Here is a 23,529-nt window from a genome sequence, read left to right as displayed (position 1 = left end):
AAAACTGCAGTAGGTGGAGCTGTTGCTAAGCAACAGTTCTCATGGCAACGTTTAAGGAAACAAACTGGTCTCTAGGTATGAAAGTGTCCATACGGCGATCTGTAATTAAGTTATCTGCCGGTTTTTAAATTTTTTTGTTGTATTTTTGTTCTGTAAAAGCCACTATGTCGAGTGTAATGCATCCTCCTGAGAGCATTTATAACCTTATTCCCAGAGAGGAGGAAAAAATCGAAAAAGCTCCCAGGTAAGAGTCGTTCGTTTAGCACTACTGCGAGCTATTCAAAACACAACAAGTATAAAATAATAGTTATTATTACTATCCAGATGTAATATACTATGAATAAACACTATACCGAACTAAAGTGTGGTTAGAATAAGCATTTGACATTTATTGGTACGTTTCATGTTGTGGAAATAAACACAAATTAGGCCTCTCTTTTTTTCCTCTTTCTTGAAGTTGATAAGACAAAAAAAGAACTAGGTATAGACTTGTGCGGCGCGGTAAAGTGATGGTCGTGTGACGATGGTATGTTCATTTTCAGGTACACGTCGAGGTTCAGAGAGCAGGTGAAGCAGGAGAAGAAGCAGAATAAAGAGTCCAACAAGACGATGGGTCCGGCTAAAGTGGAAATGCCTTCTCCAGATAAATACCTGCTGAAACACTCCAGAGATCCCAAACTTTCTGAGAGTAAGAGTCAACTGTGATCATTAATCATGGGCAATGTGACAAAATATCATATTACATTACTTAAATATACCTTTACAGAATTTTTACAGTACTCTGTGTATTATGTTTACGGAATTTGGCAGACACCTTTATCCAGAGCGACTTACATTTATCTCATTTATATATCTGAGCAGAGAGGGTTAAGGGCCTTGCTAAAGGGCCCAACAGGGGCAGCTTGGCAGTGCTGGGGCTTGAACTCCTGACACTCCAATCAGTAGGCCGATGTCTTAACCACTGAGCTACCAGTGCCCCTGTGTAATAGCTCTGATATTTTGCTGACACAATATGATATGATATGATATGATATATGAAATATTATATGATATGATATGACATATGAAATATGATATGATATGATATAAGAGATATGATATGATATATGAGATATGATATGAGATATGATACATGAGATACGATATGATTTGATATATGACATAGAATATGATATTATATGACATATGATATATGATATGATATGATATGATATGAGCTATGAGATATGAGATATGATATGATATGATATGATATGAGCTATGAGATATGAGATATGATATGATATGATATGATATGATATGATAGGACGCATGACAGGTGCAGAGAATTCTGTTCAGCTTTTTCCCAAACAGGGGCTTTTGTTGAACCAGGAGTTTTGCCCAACCAGGAACCTTGCCCAACCAGGGGCTTTTGCCTAACCAGGAACTCTGCCCAACCAGGGGCTTTTGCCAACCAGGAGCTTTGCCCAACCAGGGGCTTTTGCCAACCAGGAGCTTTGCCCAACCAGGGGCTTTTGTCCAACCAGGAGCTTTGCCCAACCAGGGGCTTTTGTCCAACCAGGAGCTTTGCCCAACCAGGGGCTTTTGTCCAACTAGGAGCTTTGCCCAACCAGGGGCTTTTGTCCAACCAGGAGCTTTGCCCAACCACAGGCTTTTGCCCAACCAGGGGCTTTTGCCCAAAAAAAGTTTTTGCCCAACCACAAATTTTTGCCCAACTAGGGGATTTTGGCCAACCACGGGCTTTTGCCCAACCAGGGGCTTTTGCCCAACTAGGAGCTTTTGCCCAACCAGGAGCTTTTGTCCAACCAGGAGCTTTTGCCCAACCAGGAGCTTTTGCCCAACCAGGGGCTCTTGCCCAAGCCAGAGACTTTTGCCCAACCAGAAGCTTTTGCCCAACCAGAAGCTTTTGCCCAACCAAGAGCTTTTGCCCTACTAAGGACTTTTGCCAACCAGGAGCTTTGCCCAACCAGGGGCTTTTGTCCAACCAGGAGCTTTGCCCAACCAGGGGATTTTGTCAAACCAGGAGTTTCGCCCAACCAAGGCCTTTTGTCCAACCAGGGGCTCTTGCCCAAGCCAGAGACTTTTGCCCAACCAGAAGCTTTTGCACAACCAAGAGCTTTTGCCCTACTAAGGACTTTTGCTCAACCAGGAGCTTTTGCCCAACCAGAAGCTTTTGCACAACCAAGAGCTTTTGCCCTACTAAGGACTTTTGCTCAACCAGGAGCTTTTGCCCAACAAGGAGCTTTTGCCCATCCAGGGGGTTTTGCCCAACCAGGGGCTTTTGTCCAACCAGGAGCTTTTGCCCAACCAGGGGCTCTTGCCCAGCCAGAGACTTTTGCCCAACCAGAAGCTTTTGCCCAACCACGGGCTTTTGCCCAACCACAGGCTTTTGCCCAACCAGGGGCTTTTGTCCAAAAAAAGTTTTTGCCCAACCATGAATTTTTGCCCAACTAGGGGATTTTGGCCAACCACGGGCTTTTGCCCAACCAGGGGCTTTTGCCCAACTAGGAGCTTTTGCCCAACCAGGAGCTTTTGCCCAACCAGGGGCTTTTGCCCAACCAGGGGCTCTTGCCCAGCCAGAGACTTTTGCCCAACCAAGAGCTTTTTCCCAACCAAGAGCTTTTGCCCAAACAGGGGCTTTTGCCCAAACAGGAGCTTTTGCCCAAAATAGGGCTTTTACCTAAGCAGGAGTTTTTGCCCAACCAGAGGGTTTTGGTAAAAGTGATGGATGAAAAATTAAGGATGAGTGATATGGCAAAAAATATCAAGTCACAATACTTGAAAACATCTTTATGATAAATGACATACAATTTTGTTGAAGTTTTGATAATTAAGCAACAGTAAGGGTCTCATAGCTTTATGTCCAGAATTAAAATCGTATCATGACGTCACTATCATATCGTCATCATCATCACCCCCCAGCTGTAGTGCTAACTCTTGGTTTATAGGCACTAAGTTATTACAGTTTACGATGCTCGTGTTATCTGAAGTGTGTACATTGTTGTGGTTTCTCCTCAGAAAAGCCTTTCTCATACAGAGACGAAATCCAGCCCAGGAAGCCTAGGATACCCGCTAAAACCGAGCAGCCGCTCAGGGGCATCCAAACCAAAAAAGACTTTGTGAGAATTAACGCAGTGGAGAACATAATGGCGGTTCCGCGTAAACCTCCGCCTGCGTACGCACACACCAAACACGGAGACAAAGAGCTGCTGGAGAACTCGGGCCTCGTCCCGAAGTACCTCAAGAAACAGGTGAGTGAGAGGAAGGTGTGGAGGAAGGTAGAGCAATGGAAAGAGGGATCAGTTGATTATAAACGTGTGTGTATGTGTGTGTGTTGTCAGGATTACGGCCAGACCCCAGAGTACCTGAGCCACAGGCAGGAGGAGGTGAGGAGGGCACAGGAGGAGTACGATCACTACGTGAAGGAGAAGATGAAGGAGGGAGCCATGAAGCAACTCTCTGAGAAGGAACGCCTGGATATCCTACACGTGAGTCACAACACACACACACACACATACACACGCATTGCGTTGTACAACCCCAATTCCAAAAATGTTGGGACAGTATGGAAAATGAAAAAAAAGAGTCATTCAATTCACCCTGTATTATACTGAAAACACATTATCAACACGTTATTTGATGTATTACTTGAAAATATACACTCATTTCAAATCTGAAGACTGCAACACTCTCCAAAAAAGTTGGGACAGTCGACTGTTTACCACTGTGTGGCTTTTCGTTTAATAACACTTATTAAGCGTTTGGACACTGAGTGAAGACTCCAGTTGGTTAAGTTTAGCGAGCGAAATTTTCCCACATTCATCCATTATGTATTTCTTCAGCTGCGCGACTGTACAGGGACTTCGTTGCATTATTTTGAACTTCATAATGTGCCACACGTTCTCAATGGGAGACGGGTCAGGACTGCAGCAGGCCATGCTAGCACCCGCACTCTCTGCTTACAAGCATGCGCTTGTAATCCGGCAGAATGTGGTCTGGTCTTATCCTGCTCTGGATGGAAGCATATGTTCCTCCAAAATCTTTCTGCATTAATGATGCCCTCAAAGATGTGCAAGTTACCCATGACATGGGCACTGACACGCCCCCATACCATGGGCACTGACACGCCCCTATACCATGGGCACTGACACGCCCCCATACCATGGGCACTGACACGCCCCCGTACCATGGGCACTGACACGCCCCCGTACCATGGGCACTGACACGCCCCTATACCATGGGCACTGACACACCCCCATACCATGGGCACTGACACGCCCCCGTACCATGGGCACTGACACACCCCCATACCATGGGCACTGACACGCCCCCATACCATGGGCACTGACACGCCCCCATACCATGGGCACTGACACGCCCCCATACCATGACAGACGTTGGCTTTTGGACTTGACGCTGATAACAGCTTTTCCTCTTTGGCCCGGAGAACACGACGGCTGTTTTGCTCAAAAAACTATTTGAAACGTCGACTCGTCGGACCACAAAACACAATTCCACTGTGCTACTGTCCATCTCAGATGAGACCGAGCCCAGAGAAGTGGGCGGAGCTTCTGGACAGTATTGATGTATGGCTTCTGCTTTGCATGGTAAAGACTTAACTTGCATCTGTGGATGCAGCGGCAAATGGTGTCGACTGACGAAGGTTTACCAAAGTATCCCCGAGCCCATGTCAGGATCTCCATTACAGACTCATGACGGTTTTTAAGACGGTGACGTCTGAGGGATCAGAGATCACTCGCACTCAGAAGTGGTTTTCAGCCTCGCCCTTTACACACTGAGATTTGACCGGATTCCTCAAATCTTTTAATTTTGTTGTGCGCTGTAGAAGGTGAAATCCCCAAAATCCTCCCGATTTGTCTTTGGGGAATGTTCTTCTCAAAGTGTTGGATTATTCACTGACGTATCAGTAGACAGATCGGTGAGCCTCGACCCATCCTAGCTCTTGAAGGACTAGACCTTCTTTGGAGGCTCCTTATATACTATGATTAGACGATCGCCTCACCTGTCCCACATCACCTTCTTATTTCAACTTCTCACATCGCTGTTAGTCCTAAACTTCCCCTGTCCCAACTTTTTTGGAACGTGCTGTATGCATCAATTTCAAAATAAACGTTTATCTTGAAAAGTTGATTAGGTGAAACATCAAATACCTCGTCTTCATCCGTTTTTCGTTTAAATACAAGTCAAAGTAAATTTACAAATCACGCCTCTGTTTTTATTAGTATTTTCCCACACTGTCCCAACTTTTTCGGAATCGGGGTTGTACTTCGTATATTTTTTCCGGGAACATTTTTATCCTCTGCAACAAAATGGCTTCCACACTCGTCATTCAGCAGTTTATAGAATAAACTCGATCCAGCGCATTCTGTTTATTCTTAATGAAGACACTGTGTGTGTGTGTGTGTGTGTGTGTGTGTATGGGTGTGTATGGGTGTGTGGATCAGGGTCTGAAAAAGAATTGGGATGAGCTCCATCATCAGTACCAAGACCTGTCTGTGATCACGGACACACTGCCTAAGAAAAACAGGAAGGAGAGACTGGAGTCAGAAATGAAGCAGCTGGAGAAGGACATCGAGATGATCGAGAGATTCAAAACCATCTACATCGGTAAAAAGTGATCCCCACACGCCGACATCGCAGAAGAATCACATCCGCGATACATACTGCCTTCACCTGGTCACCAGCATGTGCTTTAAATCTGTTAGCATTTCTAAAAGCATCATCTTGCTCTCATAAAGAGAAATAAAGCTTTTTAAAACGTTTTAACTGATGCATAGCGTCTTCTTTTTTCCTTTTTTCCTAAGCAGGAAGACTGTTACTCCTTCATATCGTCCTCTTTTACACATTATTACACCTGGTCACTGTGTGACGCTGTGCTGCGATGGAGCGGAGTTACTCTTACCCCTTACTCTTACTCTTACCATCCTGAACTCTTTTATTCCTCCTACTCCACAGCAATTTCTCAACGACTACCGTTCTTATTTATTCCAGAGTGACACATCATCACTTTTTTTTTATCCATTTACAGTTACATATTACGTAATGCTGTGAAACATCCACGAAGCAAGTTCCTGTTCTCACTTATGGTATAGCAACTACACACAGTTGTTTATTTAACATTGATGGAAGGAGTCTCCAGTGTCAGAGGTAACGCTGTGCGTTTTCCGATATCTTCAGGACGGAGCAGTTCACGCTTCGTGAGCTGTTCGTATGTACGTACAAATGTCCTTGTTTAATAAATAAAAGTGTATTAGAGGAATAAAACACTCGGGGACATGCTGTTACAGGAAAATAATCAATGTTGGGATGGTAACGGTATCTCAGTCAGAATTTACTGTAACAACACACACACACACACACACACACACACACACAGGGTTTAGGGGAAGGTCACAGTGAAGAGACTACACTATTGTTTGTGTCTATTATTGTATATAATAACTTGGGCATGACCGGCTGTACACACGGTTCCTCTGACTAATCCACTCACACACACACACACACACACACACACACACACACACACACACACAACCACATGCCATATCATACACCACCAATCATTTCATTACTGCAGAATGGATTCCGGCTCATGCGGGACATTTACAGAGCTCTGTAGTGCGGACGATTCCTCCGCTTCGTCCTGCGTGTCTCTTTCCTTTTTCCTACTGAAGTCGATTCTTCCTTAAAACAGACCCGTGATGAAGGACGGACAGAAAGACCAGGCTGTGGAGGTAAATAAGGAACTTCTGATTTATAATTCGTAACTTCTCATTTACGTTTCAGACGCGTCTATTGTTTGACAGGTTTATATCAACGCGCTCGTTCTGATACATTATCGTTTCTATAGTAACAACTCGTTCAGAGGGACTCGTACTGTAGTGACGTTTTCTGTAAGGAGATGTTTATTTAACATTTACGGAAGGAGTCCGTAGTGAGAAGCTTCTCTTATTTGTTTCCTGTTAAAGAATGCAGCTCGCTTGGACGAGCTAGTACGTGCCAAACCACGGCCGGGCTGTGTGTCCAACCGGTACACCTTCTTTTCCCAGCATGTAGGGAAAAAATCAATAAATCATTTACTGAATTATCTCTACTGATGATGGTGGAGTTTAACAAATATTAATCTTCATGAAGTCCTGCTTTACAATTCCATTAATTTTAAATTCTCTTCAAACACTAATGGCCTCTTTCGAGTGAGCAACGATCTACAGATAAAAGCCGATGTTCTGTTGATATCGTATAATCGTGTTTCAGTGTCCTCATGGCTCTATTTCGCTCCGCAGAGTTATTATTGCACCTAGTGGTCAAACATAGGAACTGCAACAAGCGCTAATAAATAGAGGCCTAATGAGGCGGGACTCACACTGCCCCATGCTCAGGAGAAGAGCAGACAGGACAGATAAAGACATGGTTCTGACCTTCGAAATCAGCTGGTTAATCAGAATAATTTATGCATGAAAGGGTTAATAATACAGAATGATTATTATTTAGAGTTTGAATCAGTTTGATGTCATTTATGACGTTCCAAATTTCCTTCTGTGCTTACATGGCAGATAGCAGATGATTGGCCAGGGTATGAATTAGAGCTGTTCACGTATCCGGAGCATTACCGTGGTGATGTGGAGAGTGTGTACATCCCACACGGCATCATCATGAACAGGTAAAGTTGTTGGTCTTGCTATGCTATATCTATCATTAAATCTGTTTAATAAAATAAAGATTCAATCCTTCCGTCTGATGGAACAAAATAACTTTAGACTTCAGACGCTGTGTTTGTTGTGTACTAACACCGTGTATTCTGATCTCTCATTACTCTCAACCTCCTCAATATACTACGATACATACACCATCATACACCACAGCGCTGCTGAGTTCTGGATTCTGATTGGTCAGAAGGTGTCGATTAGTTTTCTATAACATCGGCTCTGACGGTAGCGCAGCTGCACATCACAGCTTTATATTAACGCTCGCTCTAATACGTTATCGTTTCTATAGCAACAGCTCGATCACAGGGACATGTGCAGCGGACGCTCCACGTAAACGGATTATTAATATGGCGAAGTGTAAGGCGATGTTTACGTAACGTTTACGGAAGGAGTCTCCAGTGTCAGCGCTTTGTAACAGTCAGAGGTAACGCTGGAACTTTAAGCTTTCTGACATCTTCATGTTCAAAATGAAATGTAACAATAAACGGGTAAAAATTATGATGTGTGACATATGGAATTGAGGGGGACTGAGGGAAACTTGAACTAATGTCAATATAAATGTAAATTATGTTCCTATATTCATAACATGAGACAGACGTAAAAAAAATATATATATATCTCCTCATGCTAAATATATATATATATATATATATATATATATATATATATATCCTCATGCTAGGACACACTCAAGCTAAAACATTTTTCGTTCTTTTATATGCTTCCCTCGTTCTCTCTTTCAGAATTTTAATCGTATTAAATTTGACGTGCCGTGTGTGTCTATTTATCTGTGTTTATTTCAGGATCGAGTGTTTAGCCAGAGACATCCTGGAGGACATGGGTCATGATAACCTGATGGTTCTGTGTGTTCTGAAAGGAGGCTATAAGTTCTGCGCTGACCTGATGGACTCCGTTAAAACCCAAAGCCGGAGCTCTGATCGTCCCATCACCACCCGCGTAGAGTTCATCCGCCTCAAGAGCTACCTGGTAGGACGAGAACCCGTCAGATACATCATCTAGACTCGGAGTGGTGTCATGTGGTCCACCGGGACGCCATGAACCATCATATCTTACATGCAACTTAATCATTTAGCATACTTACTTTAATTCAATCGCATCTTGTCTGAGAGATCCGTGGTGTAACAGGAAGCAACAAACAAACAAACAAATAAGAAAGAATCCCAATTGCAAAATCCACCTGTAGATTCACTCTGGATTATAAACCAGCACTCTGCACAGGTTTTCTCACTCGTATTGCCCTATCTGTGCTGAATATAAGGTAAATATGAGGAATTATGTGTTATACAGTACGTAAAGCATCACGTCTGCATTAAACAGGGGAATTCATCAGCTTTAAAAAAAAGTTCTTCAGGTATCAAAACCAGGCAGAAATATAAGCATAAGCATGGACTAACGGGAAGAAACGAGCATACGCAAAATAGGAGACCAAGACTGTCACTGTGTGCAAGTGTTTCATTAAAGAGTCTGGATTTTATCCTGTGTTTCTCAACCGGCGGTTCGAGGACCCCTAGTGGTCCTTGCCGTAATTGCAGGGGGTCCGTGGGAATGTTTTTAAAATGTTTAACTATTTCATATATACGCATTTTTTTTTGTTAAATGTACCAAAATATATTCAAATTTATCATTATATTTGTCCGTCAAATGTAAGAACAATTTAAGATATGTTTTTTTTAAATGAACCAATTTGTTTATGTACGTCTATTCACAAATATCACGTTAGCTGAACTGCTGATCGTTCATTAATGGATTTATTTGACATTTATTTACAAATGAAATGATAATTTGCAAAAACCTACGAGCGGTAAACAAGTTGGAGTGTCGCGTTGACGGATAAAATAAACAAAAGATCATTCAGAGAGTCGAATTTAATCTCGCACCAACAATAAAATGTAAAAGAACAAAATTTAGAAATGTTCTGATTCAATTTTTAAGTGTCCGATGTTCATATTATTAATGTTAAATATGAATAAAATAAAGCAACATGTATAGAAATGACTGTTAAATATATAGTCTATAAATGTTGAGGAGTGAGGGGGGGGTCCTTGTGGATTGTTGGAAATATGCTAGGGGTCCAGAGCTCACAACGGGTCGAGAACCACTGTAGAGTTATAGAGAGTTATAGAGTCACTGATTTCTACCACAAGACATCGTGTTTCAGTTGGTTTCCACCAGATGATGGCGCTGTTGTTGTATTAACTCCCTGAGAATCGTGAAGACATTTCAAGTGGCAGTGAATACAAACTCAGTTGTACAATTACGGTGTAATCTGTAAGGATAAAGTTTACAGTGGTTTCGTAAATCGATTAAAAACATCAAAATGTAAAACAAACCTGATGCGCCTTTGATGTTCTTCAATGTCAAGAAGAAGTTAAAAAACCTTGTACGTTTTTGTCGTTAATTAACAGAAGGTACTGTACATCTCCATCTCGCGCCACACCTGACGTCATAATTATGACTTCCCACTCGTAAACACGAACTTCCCAGGAGGACCTGAACGCACAATTAGAAAGGATTACGTGTAGAAGCTCTTTGGGAAGAGAAGAACCCGTAATAGCTCAAAAACGTCTGATGAAAACAACGGTGTTCAGAAACTGTAGAGTTTATATCCAGAGCGCTGAGGCGTCATGTTTTCTGATCTTTTCACTCCAATATAACACACTTTTATTAGAGAATTTAAAAAGTGTGCGACCGTCGATGTGGTGACGTTTTCTGTAAGGAGATGTTTTGTATGGAAGGAGTCTTCAGTGTCAGTGCTTTGAAGAGAGAGAATAAGGAGAAGGCTGGTGGGGAACGACTGTTTACGGCTGCTATAACGTACCCGAGAACAGGAGCTTACTTGTTTCACAGAAACGTTAAATGTAACTATAAACGGATAATAAGTATGTGTCGTTCTTTAATAAATAAACCATTGTAATGGTTGGTAAATTGCTGTGGTATAAGAGGAGTAAAACACTTGCCTGTGTGTGTGTGTGTGTGTGTGTGTGTGTGTGTGTTTGATGACGGCAGAACGACCGCTCCACGGAAGACCTGCAGATCATCGGCCCTGAGGATCTCTCCATGCTGAAAGGAAAAGTAAGAGCAGGACTCACGCTCGGCTTTTATTTCTCTACAGCTGTGTTTTCTCTCACAAACACTCGAACCCAAAAAAACTACTATTTCTCCATAAACTCAAGTCTAATCATATACCAGCGAAAACAATCAGATATCAGAGCGAACAAATCAGATATCAGATCCTGTAATGACCGGCAAAGACTGCAACTGAATTTAGGAAAGAAAGAAATGTATTTTTAGAACTGAAAATGTTTACATACTATAACAAGTCTGTTTTTTTTTTCTGTTGGTTTTATTATTTTTATACTTTATACTCAATTAGATGTATTATATTTTTAATGTAAGTGTTTCTGTGGGAAAGAGTTTAACTGTGAAGTGTTTCAGTTAAAAAAAAACATTTTAAAGCTTTTTTCAGTATCATGTGATCCTCCTCAAGGGTTCAGTATCATATCGGAGAAGAAAACGTGATATCGTTCCGTCTCTAATAATAATAAGGAGAAGAAGAACAACAAAGGTAGCCAAAAATAAAATCGTAAAATTTATGAATAATAATAATGATAATAATAATAACAATAATAATAATAATAATAATAATAATAATAATAATAATAATAATAATAATATTCTCATTATTATTATTCATATATTTTACGATTTTATTTTTGGCTACCTTTTTTGTTCTTCTTCTCTTTATTATTATTAGAGACGGAACGATAATAATAATAATAATAATAATAATAATAATAATAATAATAATAATAATAATAGCAGTAAGAGAAAGGGGAAAATATATAACACAAAATATTTATAATATGTAATAAAAAATACTAAATGTTATATAATTATATAAAATAGTATTATAAATATAATTATGTAAAATAGTATTATATATATAATTATATATATGGCCTGCCATGACCATCCCAGTCCCCTGACCTGAACCCCATAGAAACCCTGTGGGGTGAACTGAAGAGGAGAGTCCACCAGCGTGGACCTCGACATGTGAAGGATCTGGAGAGATTCTGTATGGAGGAACGCTCTCAGATCCCTCGCCATGTATTCTCCAACACCATCAGGCGTTATAGGAGAAGACTCAGAGCTGTTATCTTGGCAAAGGGAGCTCGCACAAAGTATTGACTAAAAGGGTGCCAATAATTGTTGCGCACCTATATTTAACAAAGGTTTGTTTTTTTTTTAAATAAACGTGTTGTGTTTGCAATTGTTTGATATCCATGAGAGCAGAGAATTTTTGTGAATTTTTTAGATCAAAAGATCAAAAGTTAAACAATAAAGACAATTTTCACAGCCTTCTTTGCTCATGTTTACCAAGGGTGCCAATATTAGTACACAGCCATGGCTCTTCCGAATGTAAGAAATATTCGAAAGGTATCCCTTTAAAGTCTAGTGGCGTAGGTTAGAGGCGTAGGTTAGTGCTGTAGAGAGAAATAGCGGAGAAGCTGAAATAGTTCCATCTAATGGAGCCCGAGTTCTAACAAAAACGCTAAGGTACCGTGATGAGAACACACTCGGGTCACTTCCAGGCCGTGTATGGTTGAAATTATACACATACGGTTCAGTTTTTATTAATGACAAATAGCTTTCCTTCTGACTCTGTTTCCTCTCCCGGTTTCTTTCTCATGATGTCTCGGGGACTTTTCCTCCACACTGTCCCCGCTGGCGTCTTCACTAATGATCTAAACCTACATCTGGATTCTGTAATGCTGCTTTGTGACAGTGTCTGTTGTTAAAAGTGATAAACACTGTGACATTTATGTTTCCTCTTCAGTGTGTTCAGTCTGTATGGCAGAGCACACCTGAAACACATTCATTCACACCTGTAACATGACACGTGATCATCTGGACGTTCTTACGCTCCATAAAAACCTAGTTAAGAAATCGAAATCTTCACTTTTAGCGCAGGAATGAAGCTGCTCCAGTCTTCTGACCGACAGCATGCTCACTTCAGGGAGTCGACTCTTTTCGGTAGTTTTAGCTAACTTTACATTTCTGAGTAGCATTTTAATGATGAGAGTTTTATTTGTGTAGGAAGGTTGGTGGTATTTGTGGTGCACGTTGCCATCTCACAGCTCCACGGTCGCCAGTTCCATCCTAAGCTCAGGTTACTGGCTGCATGGGTTTCCTCGGGGTTTTCTGGTTTCCTCCCACCTCGCAAAAACATCCCATTAGGTGGAGTGATGACAAGGACTAGCATCTCTCATACCCAGTGTTTTCCAGGGATAAACTCTGGATCCACCATGACCCTGACCAGGACAAAGCGCTTACTGGTGTGTCACAGTTTTGTCTGTAGTTTTGGCCTAAATCCCGCGAGAATCTCACTACCTTCAGGCATCTCACCCGTCTTTAAAACCTTGACCATCAACCATGATGTCAGGATGAGAAGATCAGCACAGTGCATGCTGGTTACTCAGGGTTCAGTCCAAACTAGGAGAGCTCCGATGCGTGTGTGTTCTGTCTCAAAAACACAATCAGTGTAGGATATTTGTAGAAGAAGTTCTTGGGTAAGCGAGGGCAGAACAGGACCGCTGAGCCTTTAGTGAGCTGTTGTTTGTTTACTCTCTGGGTTTATAATGTGTTTTCTTCTCGCCAACTGTGCCCCAGGACACAAAATCACTAATAATTTCACTCAAGTAACAAACAACCTGCTGTTTTATAGCCACATTAGTAAAACAATGAGAAGCAAAACAGGCCACGAATGATATTTCATTGAGTTAGCCAGTAGAGCCCTGCTGAAAATAAAAAAACAATAGAAACCATCACAGAAATAATAATGGTTTTCACTACAAATACCATTACGAACCATCAGCTAATTATTAAAACTATTACCCTTACCATTATTGGTCCTTAATGGTATCCACAACAAATTTGCCAGTAGATACCCACAGGAAGCATTACGGTTTCCATTAAAACCAATACAATTCCCATTATAACCATTAAAACCATTACAAATTCTATGAAGGTTCCTATTGTTGTTGTTTTTTCAGCAGGGAGGTACAGGTCAGGTTTTTTTCTTTGTGTCTTTGTGTTGAGATAGACATGATGACCTTCATAGCACAGTAGCTTCAATGATTATCTAATCTAATCTGGGTAAATCAGACCTAGCCTGTTTGCTGTCTAGTTAGATCAAGGCTTAATATCCATTAGTTAAAAGCGTAGCATTTGTTAGCTCGCTAAATCAGATAGACACGGCACAGAGTAGCTGTTAAATGAAAGGTAAATACTGTTCACTGTATTCATTTGCTCAAAACAAAATGTCTAACATTAGCTAGCTAATTACCAATGCTAGCAGGTTCAACATAAGGCAGCTAGCTAACAGGGATCATTCAGATCAATAATATGAGTCGATTTGATACGTCGAAAACACTATCGTTTTTAAACACTATCTGTATCCGCTAGACTAAACTAATACAGGTGTACGGTGTACCGTACTTTCAGCTTGTGTACGTGGCTTCTATCTCATCACTGATGTTGTAGAAGTTTGTTTACTGGAATTATTCCAGGTGTGAGGTACAGGTGTTGCAGCTGATGTCAAGAGGTACAACAAAAGATTATGAACGAAACATTGATTTTAAACATTGATGTAAGGTGAGAGAAGCGAGTCTCCAGGCTCTTGTGCCGCTTTACCTCTGAGCTCTAAATCTTAGTTTAGCTTGCATCAGATTCAAACTGCACTAGCTGGGAAAACCGCTTCTTTCATGCAGGGAAGTCGTGCTCGTAAAAACACGCCATTCACAAATTCCCTTCAGCTGGGCCTGATCTTAGTGGCTACTTTCAGAAAAAAAAAACACAAAAACCCGACGTAGCTTTTTTACACCGCCGCAGGGCATCACACAGAACGTCAGCACAATCTGAGCCCTGAGAACACACCGCCATCACTCCCGCCCTTGTTTCTGGCACAAGCCCACATCAAAGCGCGGCGTTACGAACATGGCCGGTGTGTTTAACAAGTCCGTCGTCATCGTCCGATCTCGTATGTAAACATAGACGGTACAGACGGCTGGAACGAAAACAAACAGACGAGAGCAGCCACAAATGAACAAGCTCAAACAAACGTCTGAAGGCAGAACCTCACACCGTCGCCATCGCCCCCCCCAATCCAGCTCTGATCTGTTGTTGTTTAAGCTCGATACTGGGTTTAATTTGTCCTCCCATCTTCCGCGCGTAAATTCAGGGAAACGGAAAGCTCGGCCCCGGAGACGTCGCTTTCACAAGAACCGCTTTTGCGAAACTGCGATCTTGAACTGTTTATGAACTTCCTTTGCTTTGTGATATCCGATGCCAATCTGACATTGTTATGTGGAAGTCATGTGTAGCACAGACACAGAAAGACGCAATTATGGCTTATTACCACACACACATACACTCAAACACACACACACTCACACACACACACACACTTTATATTTTTACTTGTAGGTATTAGTTTAGTGGTTACAGTACTGAACTAGAAATTAAGGCCACCTGAGAGAAAGTTCTACAGTAAATTCCTCATAGCTTCATGACGGATGTTGATGCATTTCCTTATCCAAGTGTCCCACACAGCTTCGGTTATGTTTACATCAGCGGTCTTACAGGGATAATTTAATACTGTCTCCAGTTGGAAAGGGGAAAAAAGTCCTTTAAGTATGTCCGAAGGTTTCGATTCATTCTCCACAACAGCAGCTCTGACAGTAGCTCCTTCGCTGGGACATGTACTGTACAGCGGACGCTCCACATCCTTTATTTACAGTCATATTTATGGAAGGAGTCTCCAGTGTTAGAGCTTTGTAACAGCCAGAGATCACTTTAAGTTTCGAGACATGACGTGTTCAGTGTCTGAAGTTCAATTCTTGAGTTTTGCGCTAGCGCTACAAGGCTAATGTAGAAACAATTAAATCTCTGCTCCAAACCACATCCAGTTCTCCGTGTATCTGAACGCTGGAACATTGCCAAGGCCACCTCGTTTGAACGCTTTTTATGTTTCATTTTTTAAGGTTCATTAAATGATAATGAGTCTTTATTGATCAGGTATACGTTACAGCACGGTGAAATTCTTTTCTTTGCATATCCTAGCTTTGGGTCAGAGTGCAGGGTCAGCCATGATACAGCGCCCCCTGGAGCAGAGAGGGTTAAGGGTCTTGCTCAAGGGCCCAACAGTGGCAGCTTGGCAGTGCTGGGGCTCGAACCCCCGACCTTCTGATCAGTAACCCAGAGCCTAAACCGCTAAGCCCCCACTTAAAGATCCTTTTTGTGCATGTGTTACGGTTCTAGTAAACACATACCCTGTTATTTTGACCCGAACAGCGCCAAATGTTTTAACTTGAACCGAGAAATGTGTTTAGTCTTTGTGTTGAATATTCAAACAGATGTTATTTGTATGAGTCTTTCCATTCAGATATGGGTGTTTTTTATAATGCTGCATCTTGTGGCTTCTACACTGGGAATGAAAAAGGACCGGCGTGATCGAGAGTGCGCAGAGTCGAGTGAAGCACTGAAACATCTGCATTCAGTACAGAGAGCAGAAACCGAAAACAAAGCAGATTAATCCTTAGAATCTGTGGGGTTCCTGAAGACCTCAGACCAGCTTTAACAGTTTAACATTACTACTCAAGTCCTAATATGTACTCCTCTATAAACTCTATTCCCACTGCTTATGAAACAAGGTTTGATGTTTGATGACTTCTGTCAGCTTGGCGTGTATATTTCTAAATTTCTTCCAGAAAATTCCGTCTACAATATTCCACACAACATATACGTTAAACACTAAATATTTCAATATTCAACATTTGAGTTGGGAATGTTTTCATCCCACATGGTTTCTAAGTACAACCTGATGATAATGGGCCTCTACAGCAGTTTACAGCTGATCTTACAATCTGTAGATTACAAAACGTCGATAGAAAATTACCTGGAAAAACAAACAAACAAACAAACAAAATAAACAGGAAGTCTGGCCATGAGCCTGTCAGTCTCCACACTTGATATGAAGAATGCAAACCAATTTGGAGCAAAGTGGATTTTAAAAATGTCCCACTACAAAACGCTTCCCTGAAGGATTCACCGCATAATTAAGAGCTCCAGAAAAGGGTTCTACTTAAAAACCTGTTTAGGAACAAGCAAAGTACCCTTCTAGAGTGTTCTAGAGTTACTATATATGTGTCGTATGTACTATCTAATGCAATCACTTAGTAGAGTCCCACTCTTCTTATACAGTACACACACACACTATTATTTACGCATGTTGTTGATTTTCTAACCTTCCTCGCTCTTCTTCTCTCCACATGTAATACAGAATGTCCTGATAGTCGAGGTAAGTGACCACATCATCACTTACTGTCTTTTGTGTGTGTGTGTGTGTGTGTGTGTGTGTGTGTGTGTGTAGTAGTAGCTCGTTACTATAGATTTTGGTACTGTAGGACACCATTAAATAAGGACATAGCTTCGGACAGATGAAGTGGAGAGGCTATGACACTTGACTCATGCCATAGGTTATGATCTAGTGAATCTTTAGGCAGTTGAATGAACATGCAGTCATCCAGCGTACAGGCTAGCAGCTCCTTTTGAGCGGTTTTTTCGACACACGTTTGTTCAACTGTGTTCGATGTGACATCATTAACCAGGGTTGCCAGGTTTCAGTGAAATTTCCAGCCTAATTACATCTCAAAATCCACATAAAAAACCTGAAACTAGCCTAAAAAACCCACTAATTTCTCAGCCTTGATTTGGGAAGCAAGGCCACCGTGGTGCACACGCATTTCTGATGTACAGATATTATCCACTTAATAATCCCTCTCTGCCTCTCCCAATCTTTACAATAGATCATGCAATAGAAATGGTCCTGTATATCAAAGACACACTACTGTGCTTACACCTTGGCTTTGTTTGTAGAAATGTATTCGATTTAATTCTGATTATATGTTATACAGCAAGATCTTTGTGGCCATGGAGTATTTCTAAACTAGTTCAACCATGTCTTGAGCATGGGGCAGTGTGATTCCCGCCCCAGTGGGCCTCTATTAGCGCTTGTTGCAGTTCTTATTTTTGACCATGAGCTGTGGACGATGAATGGGACAGTGAGCAAACTAAAAGGCGAGCAAATCAATGGAACATCAGCTTATATCTGTCAAATTGCTGGAGAAATAATTCGTATTTTGAGTTGTGAATGAGGATTTTATGAAGGTTAAATTGTGGCGCTCTGCATCATCTGCACATGTGGAGTTTAGCATAATGATTTGCACCCCAGTGAGTTTTATTTAAACACAGTTTATATCCTTCTCTTGTTCCGACTCCTAAATTTCCGCCATATTTCCTCCTCACACACGACACGGCAGAGTTGTATATGAACTGATACATAAATCGATAATACCACGCTCCCACTCACTCTGAAGGCGATAGTGGACACGGGGAAGACCATGAAGATGCTCCTGCAGCATGTGGAGAAGTTCCAGCCCAGGACTGTCAGAGTGGCCGGGTGAGAAATAAACAAAATGATGTGTTTATGATCGGTTTTCACTGGCGCATGCTGTCAGTTTAATGGATACCATGGTGCACAAGGAAACTGGCCAGTCTCAGGCATCTGTAATCACTTGTACAGTCAATTCCAGAATTATTGGCACCCTTTCAGGAAGAAAAAAACGCATTTGTTTGATATTTTAACCTACATTTACAGTAGGAGGGATGCTGTAGTTTTATTTGAACACAATATTTTAAATCATGGTTGTTGTTTTTTTTCGTGCATGTGGATTTTGTGGATATTTGGCAGCAATAAGGTTGTGAGTAATCTGACGTTTGGAAGAATGCATTTTTAATTTTCTTCAGCGGCATCAATAGTTCTGCTGCATGATTTTAAAATAAATTTAAAAAGAAGACATTTTTATGAACTTTTTTGACATTTAAAGAAAAACAAGGTTCATCAGCTGCTCGACTGGAAATGTTGTGTGTCATTATTGCCTTTTCTCTTAAAGGGTGCCAATAATTTTGGAGATTAATGTATAGAGCCATTTGAAATGTTGTGTGTGTGTGTTTCTTCAGCTTGCTGGTAAAGCGGATTCCCGGCGGAGCTACAACACTTCCAGACTGTGAGTTCACTCGGACTCTACTGAGACCTCCACATGAGCATGTCCAAATAAACGATTTATCCTGAAAGAAAGAAAAGAAAAGGATAACGCAGTGAAGGAGGAAAGCTTTGAGGTTGGAGATTCCAAAATGATACGTATGAGACACACTTGGCTGCCTATCGTCTATAAATGTGCTAAACTGAAATTCACTCCAGATGTATTTGTACTCATGTGCGTGTGCTGATAAACACCAATCAGCTGTAAATGACCAAGCACCTTCACGTCAATTTTCATTTAGACACTCCCACAAAAGTCCATGAAAGGTAAAGCTCACAGAGAGCTGAAAATGGTTACCATAGACACTCACTAACTCCTCCTCCTCGGTTACTTTTGTCTTCATTGAAATGCTAGACATCTGTCTTACGTTATGGATTTGTTTAGGAATCACTTTCCTTCAGGTCATTAATCTGAAGCGACCGATTTTCACAAAATGTTCATTAAATCGGCGCGTGAGTAAATTTGATCGAGGGTTCACATTAGCGAGTGTCCCTATACACATATTTACACAAACTCCAGAGAGAAAACAGGACACGAACGGTTTTCCAATCAGATAATCAGATTTTCATGAACAGCACGTTTCTTGTGTAAACGCTCCTGCGAATGATTTACGAAGAAGTCTGTTCATATTCAGTGTGATAAGTGAGGCCCGGTGTTGGTTCTCCTCTGTGGTTTAACAGCGTGCTCATGAGCGCCCTCTATGTGCCCGTAATGCACTGCTCAGTCAATTTAGATGCAGTCCTAAACAAAAATTCCCAAATATGATTGTCGTTACTGGGGCGCACTGTGGTTTAGTGGTTAGCACGTTCGCCGCACGCCTCCAGGGTCAGGGGTTCGATTCCCACCGTGGTCCTGTGTGTGCAGAGTTCGCATGTTCTCCCCGTGCTTCCGGTACTCCGGTTTCCTCCCCCAGTCCCAAGACATACACGCTAGGCTGATTGCCATGTCCAAAGTGCCTGTAGTGTGTGTATGTGATTGTGCACTGCAATGGACTGGCATGCTGTCCAGGGTGTACCCCACCCTGTGCCTGAGGCTCCAGGTTCCCCATGACCCTGTAGGATAAGTGGTATAGAAAATGGCGGAAAGAAAGCAAACCAATCAAAATCTCAAACAAAACAGAAGTGTTTACTTTTGCTCTGATTGAGACTCAACAAAGAGACTAATATCCTGTATTCTTAATTATTCTTAATCAAGAGTTCTTAGTGGAACATCAGACGTTTTAAGAAACGTATTAAATGTCAGAAAGTATCAAATCCATTGCAATCCTTAGGCCTAGTGGGTAGCACGCTTGTCTTGCACCTCCGGGATTGAAGGTTCAATTCCTGCCTCCACCCTGTGTGCATGGAGTTTGCATGTTCCATGTCCCCAGTCCAAAGACGTGCACTGTAGGCTTTTTGGCATTTCCAAAATGCCCATAGTGTGTGAACAGGTGTGTGACTGTGCCCTGCCATGGGTTGGGATGTCAGCCTGCTCTGGAGTCCCCTGGGAGAGGCTCCAGGCTCCCTGTGACCTTCTGTAGGATAAGCAGTATGGAAGATGGATGGAGGGATATTTTAGTCTCTGTGACAGAGGGATTTTCCCACAATGCACAGCAAATGTGTTCATTTTAGCGCTACAAAAACACAGTGAGTAGTTTTACAAATGTTACAGGCAAATCCCCAGCTAGCGCGTAACATTTCCGCTTCCACACATGCGGAGCATTTCTTCTCCCTTCGATTCAAGTCTCCTCGTAAAGCTCTGCTGATTTGGGGTTAGTGTAAAAGAGTGGACAGAACAATCATGAGTGAAATTTGCCTGGTGAAAAAAAAGGCCAATTTGCAAGACAGGCATGGACTCCAGAACGGGATCTGCTCCTGCAAGCAGTTCATTTCGAGGTCATGTAGGTGATCTTTAACCATGCAAATTCACAAATCTTGGAAATATGAGCTAAAACGTCTGAGCTGAAACTAACTCACTATCTTCTTCTTCTTTATTACATTCTGTACATCAGTAATATATACATCTTTGTCTTTCCTGTTTCTATATATCCATCTCTGCAGATGTCGGATTTGTCATCCCTAATCGCTTCGTCGTTGGTTACGCTCTGGACTACAACGAATACTTCCGAGACCTGAATGTGAGTTCTCTGAGATGTTTAGTGACACTCTGACTCAGAGAGAAAGCAGAGAAGGGCAGGAGAGCTCCACTTCCACATCGCTTTCCATAGTCAAATTCCCACATCTCCAGTTTCTGCAGGCAGATTAGCATGATGAGCTCACTGCACACACCACTGCACGACACTTTTTTAATGCAGTGGTGTTCCTCTCTTAGACTACATTCACTGGGAATTTTGGCATCTCTCAGATGAGACTGTAGTCGTTCAAAATGAACTCAATATAGTGAATTAAAAAGCATGATGAAGTAGCCTACATCGCCACCCCCCCCCCACACACACACACACTACCCCTGCACTACCCCCAAACACACACACAGACACAATCACAGTCACACCATGATTGGTTGAAGGATATCCAGGTGTTATACTACTCCCCTGCTACGTAGAAGGAGTGAAGTAGAACCCTAATTTCCTTCTTCCCTACCTTCCAGTCATTCCTAGTTTTCTTCTTCCCTAGCTACCAGGTGATCCTTAGTTTTCTTCTTCTTTAGCTTCCAGGTGTTCCCGAGTTTTCATGTTCCCTACCTTCCAGATGTTCCTTTGTTTTCTTCTTCCCTACCTTCCAGGTGTTCCCTAGTTTCCTTATTCCCTAGCCACCAGGCATTCCCGAGTTTTCTTTTTCCCTAGCTACCAGGTCTTCCTTAGTTTTCTTCTTCCCTACTTTCCAGGTATTCCCTAGTTTCCTTCTTCCCTAGCCCTGCTTATGTCCGCTGTACACGTCCCTGTGAATGAGCTCTTACTATAAAAAACAATAATGCATTAGAAGGAGTGTATTAATATAAACCTGTGATTTGCAGCTGCACTACTGTCAGAGCTGCTGTTATATTATAGAAAATTGGGGGAAATCTAGTGAACTGTTTCTTCTCTCTCATTCTCTCTCTGCAGCACATCTGTGTCATCAGTGAAACCGGGAAGCTGAAGTATAAACTGTGAGAAACAGACACGTTACCAGGGTTTGTTCTTGTCTCAAATTGATAAAGCACTTCAAACTAACAAAAGCTCATTGTAGGGTATCTGTGGTGAGGTTCATGGAATTTTGTAAAAATAAATAAATAAATAAATAAATAAATAAATAAATAAATAAATAAAGTCATTCACTATAGACTATATTCAGAGTCGACTTAAGTGCATGTGGTGTGGATTTAATACTGAAATTACCCACACTGTTACTCAGACCTCAGATGTAAGTACAACCTTAAGAGCTATTCTGACCTTACGCAAGAGTTATTCATGCAGGGGGCGGAGTTTGTCTGAAAGGCGTGTCTCAGTTTCATGTGATTCTGATCTTGAACTTAAGAGCTTTTTTTTTCTTAAGTGGTATTATCTCAACTGAGGAACAGTGTTAAGTCCAGCACCACTGTCTCATAGTTTGATGTAACTACAATATGTTGGAAATGTATGTTTTGTTTATAAATACACTCAAACTCTGCTTTCTGGCAGCGGCAGTCAGGTTTTCATTTAATATCTGTTGATATTTGATCGAGTCCATGATGCCATGTATCCTAACAAAATGTCCAGGTCCTCTGGCAGAAAAACAGTCCCAAATCATTAAAGATCCACCTCCATATTTAACCGTGGGCATGAGGTACTTTTCCATATGGCTACCTCTCTGTGTACCAAAACAACCTCTGGTGTTTATTACCAAAAAGCTCTATTCTGGTTTCATCTGACCATAGACCCCGATCCCATTTGAAGTTCCAGTAGTGTCTGCACACTGAAGATGCTCGAGTTTGTTTTTGGATGAGAGTAGAGGCTTTTTTCTTGAACCCCTTCCAAACAACTTGTGGTGATGTAGGTGACTTCAGATTGTAGTTTTGGAGACTGTCTGACCCCAAGACACAACTAACTCCTGCAGCTCTCCAGCTGTGATCCTTGGAGATTTTTATCCACTCGAACCGTCCTCTTCACAGTGTGTTGAGACGATATAGACACACGTCCAATTCCAGGTCGATTCATAACATTTCCAGTGGACTGGAACTTCTTCATTATTGCCCTGATGGTGAAATGGGCGTTTTCAATACTTGTGCTATTTTCTTATAGACACGCCCCATTGTGTGAAGCTCAACAACCTTTTGCCGCACATCACAGCTATATTCCTCGCTCTCACCCATTGTTATGAATGACTAAGGGAATTTGGCCTGTGTGTTACCTCATATTTATACCCCTGTGAAACAGGAAGTCATGCTTGAACAATTTCCTGTTCCTAGTCACCCAGGTGTACTAAAACCAATGAAAAATATCAATGGGAATATACTTCAAATATATTTTTCTCACATGAATTCAAAGGGGTGTCAATAATTGTTGCACACCTATATTTAACAAAGATCTTCTTTTAAAATAAACCCGTGATGTGTTTGAAATTGTTTGATATCCATGAGAGCCGAGTATATTTGTGATATTTTTTAACAAAAGATTAATAGTTTAAACAACAGAGACAAATTTTTCACAGCCTTCTTTGCTGATA

General features: G+C 41.5%; 2 protein-coding genes across 2 annotated transcripts; both read left to right on the top strand.

Annotated features, from left to right (window-relative positions):
- Positions 1 to 45: 45 nt before the first annotated feature.
- enkur (enkurin, TRPC channel interacting protein) lies at positions 46 to 5,787 on the top strand. Its single transcript, XM_053623832.1, has 5 exons — positions 46 to 244; positions 543 to 688; positions 3,019 to 3,251; positions 3,342 to 3,488; positions 5,466 to 5,787. The coding sequence occupies exons 1-5, from the start codon at positions 165 to 167 to the stop codon at positions 5,637 to 5,639; spliced, it is 780 nt and encodes a 259-aa protein (XP_053479807.1). The 5' UTR covers positions 46 to 164; the 3' UTR covers positions 5,640 to 5,787.
- Positions 5,788 to 6,134: 347 nt separating this feature from the next.
- prtfdc1a (phosphoribosyl transferase domain containing 1a) lies at positions 6,135 to 22,104 on the top strand. Its single transcript, XM_053624049.1, has 10 exons — positions 6,135 to 6,233; positions 6,599 to 6,755; positions 7,575 to 7,681; positions 8,531 to 8,714; positions 10,755 to 10,820; positions 17,089 to 17,106; positions 18,185 to 18,267; positions 18,828 to 18,874; positions 20,950 to 21,026; positions 21,951 to 22,104. The coding sequence occupies exons 2-10, from the start codon at positions 6,723 to 6,725 to the stop codon at positions 21,996 to 21,998; spliced, it is 663 nt and encodes a 220-aa protein (XP_053480024.1). The 5' UTR covers positions 6,135 to 6,233; positions 6,599 to 6,722; the 3' UTR covers positions 21,999 to 22,104.
- The last annotated feature ends 1,425 nt before the right edge of the window (positions 22,105 to 23,529 follow it).

This window comes from Ictalurus furcatus, chromosome 1 (assembly GCF_023375685.1).
Source record: "Ictalurus furcatus strain D&B chromosome 1, Billie_1.0, whole genome shotgun sequence".
Lineage (NCBI taxonomy): Eukaryota > Metazoa > Chordata > Actinopteri > Siluriformes > Ictaluridae > Ictalurus > Ictalurus furcatus.
The sequence above is the reverse complement of the archived record's forward strand: the minus strand, read 5'-3'. Positions and strand labels throughout refer to the sequence as shown.

What these genes read in the sequence shown, in the direction of transcription:
- enkur (XM_053623832.1), top strand. Translation starts at nt 165, where the DNA reads ATGTCGAGTGTAATGCATCCTCCTGAGAGCATTTATAACCTTATTCCC. An exon ending in AAAATCGAAAAAGCTCCCAG is followed by an intron (nt 245 to 542) that starts GTAAGAGTCGTT and finishes GTTCATTTTCAG; the next exon opens with GTACACGTCGAGGTTCAGAG. An exon ending in AACGCCTGGATATCCTACAC is followed by an intron (nt 3,489 to 5,465) that starts GTGAGTCACAAC and finishes TGTGTGGATCAG; the next exon opens with GGTCTGAAAAAGAATTGGGA.
- prtfdc1a (XM_053624049.1), top strand. Translation starts at nt 6,723, where the DNA reads ATGAAGGACGGACAGAAAGACCAGGCTGTGGAG. An exon ending in TCCGCCTCAAGAGCTACCTG is followed by an intron (nt 8,715 to 10,754) that starts GTAGGACGAGAA and finishes TGATGACGGCAG; the next exon opens with AACGACCGCTCCACGGAAGA. An exon ending in AGCTACAACACTTCCAGACT is followed by an intron (nt 18,875 to 20,949) that starts GTGAGTTCACTC and finishes CCATCTCTGCAG; the next exon opens with ATGTCGGATTTGTCATCCCT.